General features: G+C 31.9%; 1 protein-coding gene across 1 annotated transcript; it reads right to left on the minus strand.

The window, feature by feature from the left end:
• Window positions 1-8450: 8450 nt before the first annotated feature.
• Window positions 8451-13905, minus strand: LOC126712758 (uncharacterized). Its single transcript, XM_050412217.1, has 3 exons — window positions 13732-13905; window positions 9524-9876; window positions 8451-8851 (listed from the first exon to the last, which is right to left on the minus strand). Exons 2-3 carry the CDS (start codon window positions 9866-9868, stop codon window positions 8723-8725), a joined length of 474 nt encoding a protein of 157 aa, XP_050268174.1. The 5' UTR covers window positions 9869-9876; window positions 13732-13905; the 3' UTR covers window positions 8451-8722.
• Window positions 13906-14223: the final 318 nt, after the last annotated feature.

Here is a 14223-nt window from a genome sequence, read left to right on the forward strand (position 1 = left end):
TATTTATAGGGCATAGTACGCAGTGTAAGAACGGAGAATTTAGCAAGTAAATAACAAATAAATTTTATTATTAACACCAATACTATAATGACAATGATTACCGAAAATTTTATGCCTTCACTAAAAAAAATCAAGTTGCAACTTAACAATAATAATTGACATTTTAGTCTTAAGGAACTAATAACGTAATTCTAGGAACATGACGTGCATGATTGTCGGGGCTTCCACAGATTGGTGCAAAATGGAAGAAACATCATGTCAAATGAGCACCCCCAAGACTCGTGTATAATAGATTCAGCATAAATTATATTAGGGAACCGTCATTACACTTAAAAAAAGGATCTAAAATTAATGCAATGGCTTTACAAGCATCTGGACAATGGTTTGTGGTAACAATAACATAGAAACGCTTACATACATAAAATATGGAAAACGATCTTCTTTCTTTTCTTTTTCTTTTTTTTGTTTGTTTAATATTAGTAGCTCGGTTTGTACTAAACTTATTGAAAAAACCCGAGAAGATCACATGTATGCAATTTAGCTTATTGCAATGGTTCATGTGATACTAAGGTTAGAAAACTTACATGCGTTACATCCATTATTAAATAGGCAATTACCAATATCAAGAGACGCAATTCTTTAAAAAAAATGTGGTCATTGGCTGATAACACATTGTGTGTACGAGACACACAAAAAATCATCCTACTGTGTGAAAATAAAGTTGCCAGAGCAGTATGGTTCACTATTGGCTTGGACCTCTCACGAGCTGTGATCAAGAAGATTGCCTCGCCCCCTAGCTACTGTCATATTAGAATCAAACGGAATCTGAGTGTTGTCTAGTCCATGATAGGAGTAGTTTCATTGTTCCACACACTTGATCGTCATATGTGTGTTAGACGTTGCTATTGAAACCATAGTAATAACATCAAATCTTCCAGAAGTCTTGTGCAACAGATAACTCAAAAGGCACAAGGTGAGAGTTTGCAAATGCTTGAGTTTGGAGGGCTCAAGTATGTGGTCTGACTACATGCACATGAAGACGTATTAGCATTTATGTATTGTAACAACCTTTTATAGTGAATTTGCTACTTGGGGTTGTCCCAGAATATTTCTTAATTTGTTTAGAGCATTTACTCCATGAACATACGTTGATTTTGTATGCATATTTTTGTGATTAATTTGTACATTTAAGAAAAAAAAGTTTTCATCCATGCAAACATTGTGATTTGAATTTTGAGTAATTAAATACCAGTATTGAGTTATTAATCAATTCATTAAAATTGATGGTTAAGCCGATAATTTTTACCTTAAAAAGGAGTACTATATAACTCTAAACGGATTTTCCAACTTCCCCCCAAAATTAACCAAACTAAAAATAGGAGAAATTAAATAAGAAGGCTACTGGTGTTATTTTCTTTTCTTTTTTCTTTGATCTCCCCACCCCCTCTACGGTCAATGCTAGCTGAGAATCTAGGGTTACTTAACTTGGTAGGCACGCTCAGACTCTCTTTATGCCATGTCATCCAAAAAAAGGTTTGACTTCAGGCTTCAAAGGTTTACATTGAGGATATAAATGTTCCAGTTTTTAAAGCTAGGTTTTATTTATGGTGGAGGCCATATATACTCGGTCTCACTTCCATCCCTGTCATGTCTTATTCTATTCTACTTGCCAAAAATAAAAAAGAGAGAACTACCTCCCTTGCATAATAGTATGGGAGTATAATTTCCATGTCATTTATTAGTTCAAATCTGAGATGAGCTGCAATGTCCTTGACTCTTTCATCACCATCACTTCGACCATGCTTTCGTGGGTTTGTGAAATTCTTTGCTATTTCACTTTTTCTTTTTATATGCAAAAAAACTAGTTTTCTTCTCTGTTTTGGAGACCCCTCTTTATTAAAATTTAGTTTCACACTTTGAAGCATTCTTCATATTTTTCCCTTTATCAGAAATACTTTCCCAACCTACGGGTTAGTACTTAAATAATTGAAATGCCAATTTATAATAAGCAGGTTCAACAAAAGGGAGAGCTGACCGATGGCACTTTCTTCTGAATTGTTGGGGGCAATTCAATAAACAAGCTAAAGTAACAAGAATGATCATAGACATCATCAACTAGAAATTTATTACATTTTGACCTGGTATATTGTAACTTGAAAGAAAATAATTAATATTTATAATTATCTTTATGAATCTGATGAGTTTACAATGTCAGTTGCAAGTTGACATTAAATAAAGTCATTTTTATTAGTGATCTCATCTCAAGAAATTTCGGATGTTATTCACACACCAAAAAAAAATGTATGAACCAGTAACAGCAACACATGCCACCAACCACCATTGTCGTATTGGCTCTTCCAAGACAAACATTAAATTTGAATTCAACATCTATCCCTACGTGAATTTAAATCCTGCATCCCAATTTTTAATGTTTCATTTTATGTCTCTCAAACACAACTAACCAAGTGTTTGATTTTTTTTTTAATTTCTTTTTTTTTTTTTTGAGAAGATTATTTATATTACTTTGGTAATTTTAAAAAGAAAGAAAAAATAATGAAGCAAGTTATGATTGGTAGAGTATGAAACTAAACACATTAAATGGGTCAAAGATATATATTTTTTTCTTTCATACATATTAGTTCAAGGGTATGAAGGAGAAAATGAAAAGACCAGAATTGGACTTCTGAATCATGCATGGTCATGATCTTTCTCTTGGGGTGTTCAAAATGCTAACCAAATCAATTGAATTGTCCAAAACCAACCCTAAGGATTGTGGTGAGTTTGTATGGGAAAATGATTCTTTCAAACTATTGTAACATTCAAACTCTACTGATATCTTTTTATTGGATGTGAATTTAAAAAATCTAACATTTAGATTTCATGGTTTATATATTTATAACATGCATGCCAAATTTCATTCAAATTGAATGTTATTTATTATTCAATTAATAAACTTGTTTTTTATACATGATTTTAGATCACAAAAACTTGAAATTTAAATATTTGATTAATAATATAGTTATTGATCTTTGAGCTTTTTAAAATTTTGCAAACATGAAAAATGTAATAAGAATATGCAATTTAATTGTTAAATTTTTAAAACTCACATTAATAAAATAGATTTTGACGAAATTAAAAAAAAAAAAATCTAGAAATTAGTTTGGAAATAATCCTTTTCGTTTTTATATTACCCGGGCTTAAGGAATATAATCTTAGATAATATACCCCAGTTGGGTTGATGACGAACTATGTACTCAAAGTCTCTTTTGGCATAGGACCAAGTCATTGTGGACATTAAAAAGGACCTTGGTAAGCACGCTCAGACGCTCTTTATGCCATGTCATCCAAAAAAAGGTTTGACTTCAGGCTTCAAAGGTTTACTTGGAGGGTATAAATGTTCCAGTTTTTAAAGCTAGGTTTTATATATGGTGGAGGCTATATATATATACTCGGTCTCACTTCCATCCCTGTCATGTCTTATTCTATTCTACTTGCCAAAAATAAAAAAGAGAGAACTACCTCCCTTGCATAATAGTATGGGAGTATAATTTCCATGTCATTTATTAGTTCAAATCTGAGATGAGCTGCAATGTCCTTGACTCTTTCATCACCATCACTTCGACCATGCTTTCGTGGGTTTGTGAAATTCTTTGCTATTTCACTTTTTCTTTTTATATGCAAAAAAACTAGTTTTCTTCTCTGTTTTGGAGACCTCCCTTTATTGCAATTTAGTTTCACACTTTAAAACAATCTTCATATTTTTCCCTTTATCAGAAATACTTTCCCAACCTACGGGTTAGTACTTAAATAATTGAAATGCCAATTTTTAATAAGCAGGTTCAACAAAAGGGAGAGCTGACCGATGGCACTTTCTTCTGAATTGTTGGGGGCAATTCAATAAACAAGCTAAAGTAACAAGAATGATCATAGAAATCGTCAACTAGAAATTTATTACATTTTGACCTGCTATATTGTAACTTGAAAGAAACAAATTAATATTTATAATTATCTTTATGAATCTGATGAGTTTACAATGTCAGTTGCAAGTTGACATTAAATAAAGTCATGTGTATTAGTGATCTCATCTCAAGAAATTTCGGATGTTACTCACACACCAAAAAAAAAATGTATGAACTAGTGACAGCAACACATGCCACCAATCACCATTGTCGTATTGGCTCTTCCAAGACAAACATTAAATTTGAATTCAACATCTATCCCTACGTGAATTTAAATCCTGCATCCCAATTTTTAATGTTTCATTTTATGTCTCTCAAACACAACTAACCAAGTGTTTGATTTTTTTTTTTTAATTTCTTTTTTTTTTTTGAGAAGATTATTTATATTACTTTGGTAATTTTAAAAAGAAAGAAAAAATAATGAAGCAAGTTATGATTAGTAGAGTATGAAACTAAACACATTAAATGGGTCAAAGATATATATATTTTTCTTTCATACATATTAGTTCAAGGGTATGAAGGAGAAAATGAAAAGACCAAAATTGGACTTCTGAATCATGCATGGTCATGATCTTTCTCTTGGGGTGTTCAAAATGCTAACCAAATCAATTGAATTGTCCAAAACCAACCCTAAGGATTGTGGTGAGTTTGTATGGGAAAATGATTCTTTCAAACTATTGTAACATTCAAACTCTACTGATATCTTTTTATTGGATGTGAATTTAAAAAATCTAACATTTAGATTTAATGGTTTATATATTTATAACATGCATGCCAAATTTCATTCAAATTGAATGTTATTTATTATTCAATTAATAAACTTGTTTTTTATACATGATTTTAGATCACAAAAACTTGAAATTTAAATATTTGATTAATAATATAGTTATTGATCTTTGAGCTTTTTAAAATTTTGCAAACATGAAAAATGTAATAAGAATATGCAATTTAATTGTTAGATTTTTAAAACTCACATTAATAAAATAGATTTTGACGAAATTTAAAAAAAAAAAAATTCTAGAAATTAGTTTGGAAATAATCCTTTTCGTTTTTATATTACCCGGGCTTAAGGAATATAATCTTAGAAATATACCCCAGTTGGGTTGATGACGAACTATGTACTCAAAGTCTCTTTCGGCATAGGACCAAGTCATTGTGGACATTAAAAAGGACCTTGGTAAGCACGCTCAGACGCTCTTTATGCCATGTCATCCAAAAAAAGGTTTGACTTCAGGTTTCAAATGTTTACTTGGAGGGTATAAATGTTCCAGTTTTTAAAGATAGGTTTTATATATGGTGGAGGCTATATATATATACTCGGTCTCACTTCCATCCCTGTCATGTCTTATTCTATTCTACTTGCCAAAAATAAAAAAAGAGAGAACTACCTCCCTTGCATAATAGTATGGGAGTATAATTTCCATGTCATTTATTAGTTCAAATCTGAGATGAGCTGCAATGTCCTTGACTCTTTCATCACCATCACTTCGACCATGCTTTCGTGGGTTTGTGAAATTCTTTGCTATTTCACTTTTTCTTTTTATATGCAAAAAAACTAGTTTTCTTCTCTGTTTTGGAGACCCCTCTTTATTGCAATTTAGTTTCACACTTTAAAACAATCTTCATATTTTTCCCTTTATCAGAAATACTTTCCCAACCTACGGGTTAGTACTTAAATAATTGAAATGCCAATTTTTAATAAGCAGGTTCAACAAAAGGGAGAGCTGACCGATGGCACTTTCTTCTGAATTGTTGGGGGCAATTCAATAAACAAGCTAAAGTAACAAGAATGATCATAGACATCGTCAACTAGAAATTTATTACATTTTGACCTGCTATATTGTAACTTGAAAGAAACAAATTAATATTTATAATTATCTTTATGAATCTGATGAGTTTACAATGTCAGTTGCAAGTTGACATTAAATAAAGTCATGTGTATTAGTGATCTCATCTCAAGAAATTTCGGATGTTACTCACACACCAAAAAAAAAATGTATGAACTAGTGACAGTAACACATGCCACCAATCACCATTGTCGTATTGGCTCTTCCAAGACAAACATTAAATTTGAATTCAACATCTATCCCTACGTGAATTTAAATCCTGCATCCCAATTTTTAATGTTTCATTTTATGTCTCTCAATCACAACCAACCAAGAGTTTGATTTTTTTTTTTTTAATTTCTATTTTTTTTTTTGAGAAGATTATTTATATTACTTTGGTAATTTTAAAAAGAAAGAAAAAATAATGAAGCAAGTTATGATTGGTAGAGTATGAAACTAAACACATTAAATGGGTCAAAGATATATATATTTTTCTTTCATACATATTAGTTCAAGGGTATGAAGGAGAAAATGAAAAGACCAGAATTGGACTTCTGAATCATGCATGGTCATGATCTTTTTCTTGGGGTGTTCAAAATGCTAACCAAATCAATTGAATTGCCCAAAACCAACCCTAAGGATTGTGGTGAGTTTGTATGGGAAAATGATTCTTTCAAACTATCGTAACCATTTAAACTCTACTGATATCTTTTTATTGGATATGAATTTAAAAAATCTAACATTTAGATTTTATGATTTATATGTTCATAACATGCATGTCAAATTTCATTCAAATCGAATGTTATTTTTTATTCAATTAATAAACTTGTTTTTTATACATGGTTTTAGATCACAAAAATTTGAAATTTAAATATTTGATTAATGATATAGTTATTGATCTTTGAGCTTTTTAAAATTTTGCAAACATGAAGAATGTAATAAGAATATGCAATTTAATGGTTAGGTTTTTAAAACTCACATTAAATAAATAGATATTGATGAAATTTAAAAAAAAAAAAAATTCTACAAATTAGTTTGGAAATAATCCTTTTCGTTTTTATATTACCCGGCCTTAAGGAATATAATCTTAGAAATATACCCCAGTTGGGTTGATGACGAACTATGTACTCAAAGTCTCTTTCGGCATGGGACCAAGTCATTGTGGATATTAAAAAGGACCTTGGTAGGCACGCCCAGACTCTCTTTATGCCATGTCATCCAAAAGAAGGTTTGACTTCAGGTTTCAAAGGTTTATGGTCTGTTTGGAAGTTTTGAGAGGGAGGAGAGTAAAGGGGAATGATTCTCTTCCACCTTGTTTGGATGTTTTTAAAATTAGTAAGGGGGAAGGGAGTAATTAGTCCTTCCCCTTGTTTGGATGTTTTAAAAATTAGGATGGAGAGTAGTGGAAATTATTAAAATATACAAATTTACCCCTATTTGAAAATGAACTTACAACATTGATTTATGATTAATTTGTTAGTATATTTTTTTTTTATAATTTTTTTTATGTGAATTAAATAATCAACATTAGTATATGATTAAATATTTTTTCTACTTTTTTATTATTTTAAAAAAAAAACCATCTTTAATTGATAATAATTAAAATAAGAAAAAAAATATTTGGTTTGTTTGTTTACTGAAAAAATCAACAAAATATTGAATTTTGACTATTTCAATAATCACAGCCATCCCACCAGGTTGAATATTACGGCAAGGGCTTACAATGACATTGAAGCATAAGAGTTTTGGTTAATAAAAAATATCTATTCTTTATTTTTAGAATCAATTGAATGGTATCTCAATTATGAAAAATCTGAAATAATAAGCTTTGAAATAACTTTTGACTGTACTATCTGGACCACACAACCAAGAATAAAATGCAATCATATCTTATATTCTTATGGAATAAATAAATTGTTATCCATTTATTCCCGTGTTTTCATAGTGTCTCAAACCATCACTCTTCCTTTTAGTATACACACAATACACAACATAAATAACGAAAATCCAATAGTGCTAATGCTAATATAACTGCTATTAACGTAAGAAAAAGAGCACATTGGTGGGCTCTTAAAGCCTCACTGTAGAAGCCTAGAGGGCAAGAGCTTGCTGTGATGTGATCCTCCTCCTTAGGCGCTCAGCAATAATGAAGGCAAGCTCAAGAGATTGTGAGCATTGGCAATACAGCCAATTTTTGAATCAAAGGCCTCATATGACATTGTATCATGCCAGACAACTAAGAAGTGAAAAGCATAAAAATGAATGTAAGCAGACAAAGTTTTCAAGCCACTGAAAAAAGGACAATGTTACAATGAGCTATGACCATATCTATAATTGTCAACATACTTGTTTTAGAAAGAAAAACTAAAAATAAACACAAGCTAGTGTCAAAGAAAAATTAATCCCAAGAGTTTATAGTTCAATGATCAATTGAAAAGGTTTTTAGAAGCTGAAATTGTCTTGGAACATTACTTGCCTAATTGTTAGAGAAATTTAAGGACCAAACATCATTGTGAACAATAGCTCCTTGCGCTCCTCCACTGGATAGCCAATAAAAGCTCTCAACATATCTGGATTCTTAATAAGATAGAGATAAGCCCTCATTCGCAATCTAGAATCAATTCCTATCTCATCCAAGAGATGAAACACGTCTTGCTCAGGAATGGGAAGACGTGCCAAGCTCCTCTCAAAAATTAAATTTCCTTCTCTAAGTGCTGAATTTCCTTCTCTCATTGCTAAAGCAACATCCTGAATTGCTCCCATAATTTGTTCCATGTCCTCATTTTTTGATGTTTTTCTCTTTTTGGCTTTTGAGGAGGCTTCACCCGCATTATTATCACCCACATTATCACAGCTCTCCAAAGTAACTTCATTTTGAGCAACTAAATGATCAATATCTTCAATGTTCTCCATAGAGCCCTCTCCAGTTGAAGTAGCCTACCGTTGCCTCATCTCTGATGCAGTTTCAGATTGTTCCCCAGTTGCTCTATCTTTTCCATAAAGCTCAACCAATTTGTCGTAGTTTGGAATTGGTTTGTTCTTAAGCTCTTTTGCTTTAGGTTTAGCCTATTAAAAAATGACAACAAAATAAACCCATTACACACAAAGCTATTAATTTTATTAATCATTGGAAATATATTTTTCTGACCAATTAAAAAATAATAGGTAAAGAACAGAAAATCTATTATTTTGTTAGTGACTGTCCCCTGTCATGATTACTAAGTACTAACACCATTTGAATCAAAGACCATTGACATTAATTCCACTCATTTGTTTTCCCAGCCATCTAATTGTTTGAATTTTTAAACTCAACCCATCCTGTGACATAGGAACTGATCGAGCAGGGCAAAGTGTACCATGTGTTATATAAAGTATATACCTTGACAACTAAACCAAAGAGAAAAGGAAATGAACAAGGCAGGGTAATATTGGAGCTCTCTCACAAAGATGCTCTTGAAAATCACTCCCAAAGACGAATCAGGAGAAAATAATATATAGTATATACCATTAAATTAAAAGGATAATCTTTGAAATGGGATCGGGTTGTCATAATCATTGCATTAATACTATATACAAAGAAGAATATGAAAGAGAAATTTCCTAGGAAACTATTGATAAATTTTCACTTAGATTAAAAGGATAATTGATGAGAAGTGAGAAATTTTGATCATTGAATTAATAATTAAATAGGGAATTGAATAAGAACAGTCTTGAACTCCTAGAGTATGAGTGACAAGCCTGGATTAGACTTTCCCAAACTTCCGGTTCAGCACTCCACATTTTGGTGATTGGACTCCAAGCAAAACCACTCAATCCATTCTTAAATACATCATAGCAGTCTGACCAATTATACTTAATGGTTTTAATGCGATTTTTCACCTTTTGCTTGTCTATTGGTTTTTCAAATTTTTCTTGCAATTCCTTCACAATATTGTCATAGGCATGTGTGGTGAAGACTGAACCATTTCTGTTACCTAGATGATGTTGATGCAAGAGTGCATCAATAAGTGCATCATCCATAATAGCTGTCCAATATTCTCTATCTTTCTTAACCACATCATCAATAGTCCTTTTTTCTGACATATTTGAACCTATAAAAAAATATTTGAGCAAATAAATATATTTACACATTATCCATGGTTGAAATAATAAAAGCTCATTTTATCAACACAACTAAGTAGGCAAACATAAGCAAGTCGAAAGCAAAAGGTTGCCAACACAACTTAAAGGACAATATAGAGGAATAATTCATTTTGCATACTAAAGAGGAAAGTCTCACACAAACATCACAGGAAGAAACACATTCTCAAGTCACAATCAAAACTCATTCAATAGTTTATCCCAAGCAAATTAAATGTATCATATACAAAATGATAAGTCCATAAAAGGAAAATTAAATAATAAAACAATTCTAATGAGAATCAGCCCATTAAAACAAAGACATAGTTCCAAATTCACTAGAAGCATTTGTCTACAATTATTAAATTTAGAATAACATCAAGTTGGGTTGGATGTATAATCCCTCCACATATCAGTTGCTATTAAGTTTCTTAAAATCTCTCCTTGGGCAACATCATCATTATTTCTCTCTCTTTGTGCACCAAGCTGTTCATGGGGTTTAGGATTGTTTAAAATTTCTTCATCCACCTCATGAAGAATTCTATCATCCGGATCTACACCAATCAAGTAATTGTGCAAAATGCAACATGCTAAAATTATTTTTTTTTGGGTTGGAACTCCGTAAGACGGTTCATTTGAGCTTGCTATTATAGGAAATCTTTTCTTCAAGACTCCAAATGCTCTTTCAATCGCATTGCGTAAGGATGCATGTCGAAGGTTGAATAACTCTTTAGCATTTTGTGGTGGACTTCTTGAATACTCTTTTAAGTGATAACGAACTTCTCTATAAGGTGCAAGAAGCGTGCTCCTCAACATGAATCCAGCATCAACAAGGTAATATTTACCTATAGGAATGATATGCTTCATTATGTTATTATACACTAATGGCTATATATATATATATATATATATATATATATATATTTTTTTTTTTTTCTAACAAAATTACCTTGGGGGACTTTTTGCTTATCGCGTCTACTTAATGCATTTTTTAAAATTCTTGAGTCTGACGCAGTTCCTTCCCATCCAGGCAAAACATATGTAAATTTTAAATCAAATGTACATGCCGCTAGCACATTTTGTGTTGGGTAGTCCTTTCTACCACGATATCTTGGTGCATCTTCAATAGGAACTTTTGCTAGAATGTGCGTTCCATCAATTGCCCCAATGCAATCCTGACATGGGAAGAACTAAAATTGTTGAGCACTTACTTCTATATATTAAAATCTTTATATATACCACAATTAAGCTATTAGAGTATAATAATTTTTTTTTTTTTTTTTACCTTAAAATATGGGAAGAACCTAGAACTGTTGAGTATTTCTACTGAAGTTTGAGATCCATCAGGTTGTTTCAGAAACTTCTCTTCTAGTTGTATCACAGATCTTAACACTTGATGAAAATGACGATTTATAGTCTCACCAGAGCGACGGAAAAAGAAAGATATTTCCCAATACTTTACACCATGTGATAATATGTAAAGAAATTTGGCAACTTGTTCTTCAATCATTGCTCGTTGTGTTGGTTGGAGGCCACCTTCTTTACGTAGCATGTCACACAAATCTAAAAAAGCTCCAGGCCCCATGCGTATAATATCACGACACTTTTTATTTTCAATTATCTCTCTCATTAGTTCATCGCGAACACTTCGTCTTTCTAAACTCAAACTACTAATTGAGTAAGTTACTTGTCTCCTTTGAGGCCTCCTTCGAAGTATTAACCAATAGGCAACAAGACAAACTACATAAGCAATTGTCATTCGACGTCTCCATTCCCAATCCCATAATCCACGTCTCCATTCCCAAATTTGCAATACACGTCTCCTTTTATTCTCTTGTCTATCCATCTAATAAAATTATCCCATGACAGCAAAGCTATTACAATCCATAATATGCATAAAAACACTAAGCTATTACAATTCAATGTGTTTTTTGTAATCTATTATATAAGAATATAAAACTTAGAAAGTATTTGGCTTGCTAGTGAAATGCCACTTCATGGTTATAGTAATGACTAAAACTAAAATCAAATAAAAGAAACAACTTCATAGCCATTTTAAGTTATTAGGAAATGGTAAATTCAATCATATAATCGGTATTCTAACATTGAGTGCATGCATGTGTGGGTATATGGGTTTATGGGTATAGTAGATCTTCACATATGCCATCTCTATTTAATAGGTTGTGGCATTTGTGCTCTAGTAGGTTAGGAGTGTTTTATCAAGTTCTTCCAAAGTAATAGCTTTTGAAAAATTTTCTGGAAAGGGCTTTGTAGGCTTGAGATAAAGAAGAAATATGGAGAGGGGGCATGAATGTTTTAGTAGGTTAGGGACTTCTTCTTATGGAGTGGATCTTTGGAAAGGCATTAGGTAGCTGTATAGCAGGGCAGGTGGTCTTGGGAAGTTACCTTTCGAGTTTGTCTTTCTTACATTGCTCAATATGTTTTTGAATGAGCACAGTCATAAGGCATAATGGGTAAGCTGGCTTAGCAGATTCATTTATGCCCTAAACTGTTTTTGCCACCCAGCAACATTGCTCAAATCCAAGAGGAATAATTTTGTTATCTTCCCCTGTAATCCCTTTTATTACAAAGTCAACCTTAAACTCTACTACAACAATCTGTTGCTTATTGGAGGACCCATAACTATGAATATTGGCTTTGACCATAGGCAGGCGGGCAGCTTAAGGTTTGGTGCATAAGTGTATTTATATAAAATGCCTCCTATCTTGAGCCAAGCCCAGTATTTTATGAAGAGCACAACTCATCTAACAAGTAGAACAGAATAGTCTTTTATTTTTTTATTTTATTTTTGGCTAGTGGAACTGAATATAAGCAGCAGTAAAATAATACAAGGAAAGAAAAAAGTTTCAATGTGTAAATAGAATAGAGACAGTTGAAACATCATGTGATTACTAGGTACCTTTTGAATGTTGCTCTTCTCCATGTTTGGAGTACATGGGTTTATGCCAAACTTAGTTTTATAGATGTTTTCAGGTTGGAGAGGTGCCGAAAAAAAAATTCAAACTCATTTGAAAGCTAATCTATGGCATTTAGGTTAGTTAGGAGGGAGACAAGAAATGACACATTTCTAACTCTAGATAGCCACTCTTCCACCCTAAAAATTGACAAAAGTTAACTTCTTTTGTGATGATTAGCACTACTTGTATTGCCATAACACTTATTTTTGGGTATGCAAAAGTTGATCAACACGGTCTACTGTGAGAAAAGTTAATTGGAGAGCCAATAGAGTTTCATTTTAGTGTAAATCAAAATATTACAATAGAGCACAAAGTATTCAAATGATATAAAAATAAACAAAAACCCAAAATTATCATTCAAAAGAATTTTTTTTTTTTAAAAAAAAGGAAAAAATAGTAGTGATTGTCGTCTATCTCAATGATTAAAACATGCCACTTTTTAATTTGAGGCAAATCATTAACAAACATATTAGGCAAATCATCACAAAAAAAAAAAAAAAAAAAACAAGAAATTACCCAAATCAGAAACCCATTCACAAAAAACAAGAAATTACCCAATAAAAATAAACAAGAAACATAGATCCATAGCCAAAATATACAAATTTATGCAAGTTCACAATCTAGACTCACTTAAGCACTTTATCAAACACGTTATGAGCAATACTTTGAAACTTTAAAATTTAAGAAAAAAAGCCCTCAAATCCGAAACCCACCCACAAATAACATGTTATTACCCCATAAAATCACAATTAATAAGAAATTACCCAATAAAATCACAATTTTAAGAACATAGTTATTTGATTCAACTTAAAAGAAACCCATGAAACAGAAATTAAAAATAGAGTTTACCTTTGTGAGAGAATGCTAGGCGTGAGAGAGAACAGTGAAGAAGTCGTGAGAGAGAGAGAGAGAGCCAGTGTAAGCTGAGAGAGCCAAGAGAGCTTGAGAGCCGAGAGAGCTTGAGAGAACTGAGAGAACATAGAGAGCTTGAGAGAACTGAGAGCTTGTGGGTTACAGTGTTTTTTTTTTTTTTTTTTACGTTAAAATGCCTTGTAATTTTTTTAATATAATAAGGGTAAATTAGGTAGTTTACATATTTAATAATTTATGTGCTCTACTCTCCCTCCAAATCTCTCCAATTTGGGGGAATTAAAAATGAGGGGTTGGAGGTAGTTGAAACCCCTCCAAATCCCTCCCACTCATTCCTTAAAAAACTTCCAAACAAGGTAAATGAATTACTCTCCTTCCCTCTACTCTATTCCCCCTTCTTTTTTTAACATCCAAACAGGCCATTACTTTGAGGGTATAAATGTTCCAGTTTTTAAAGCTAGGTTTTATTTA

The sequence above is a fragment of the Quercus robur genome, chromosome 2, assembly GCF_932294415.1.
Source record: "Quercus robur chromosome 2, dhQueRobu3.1, whole genome shotgun sequence".
Classification (NCBI taxonomy): Eukaryota; Viridiplantae; Streptophyta; class Magnoliopsida; order Fagales; family Fagaceae; genus Quercus; species Quercus robur.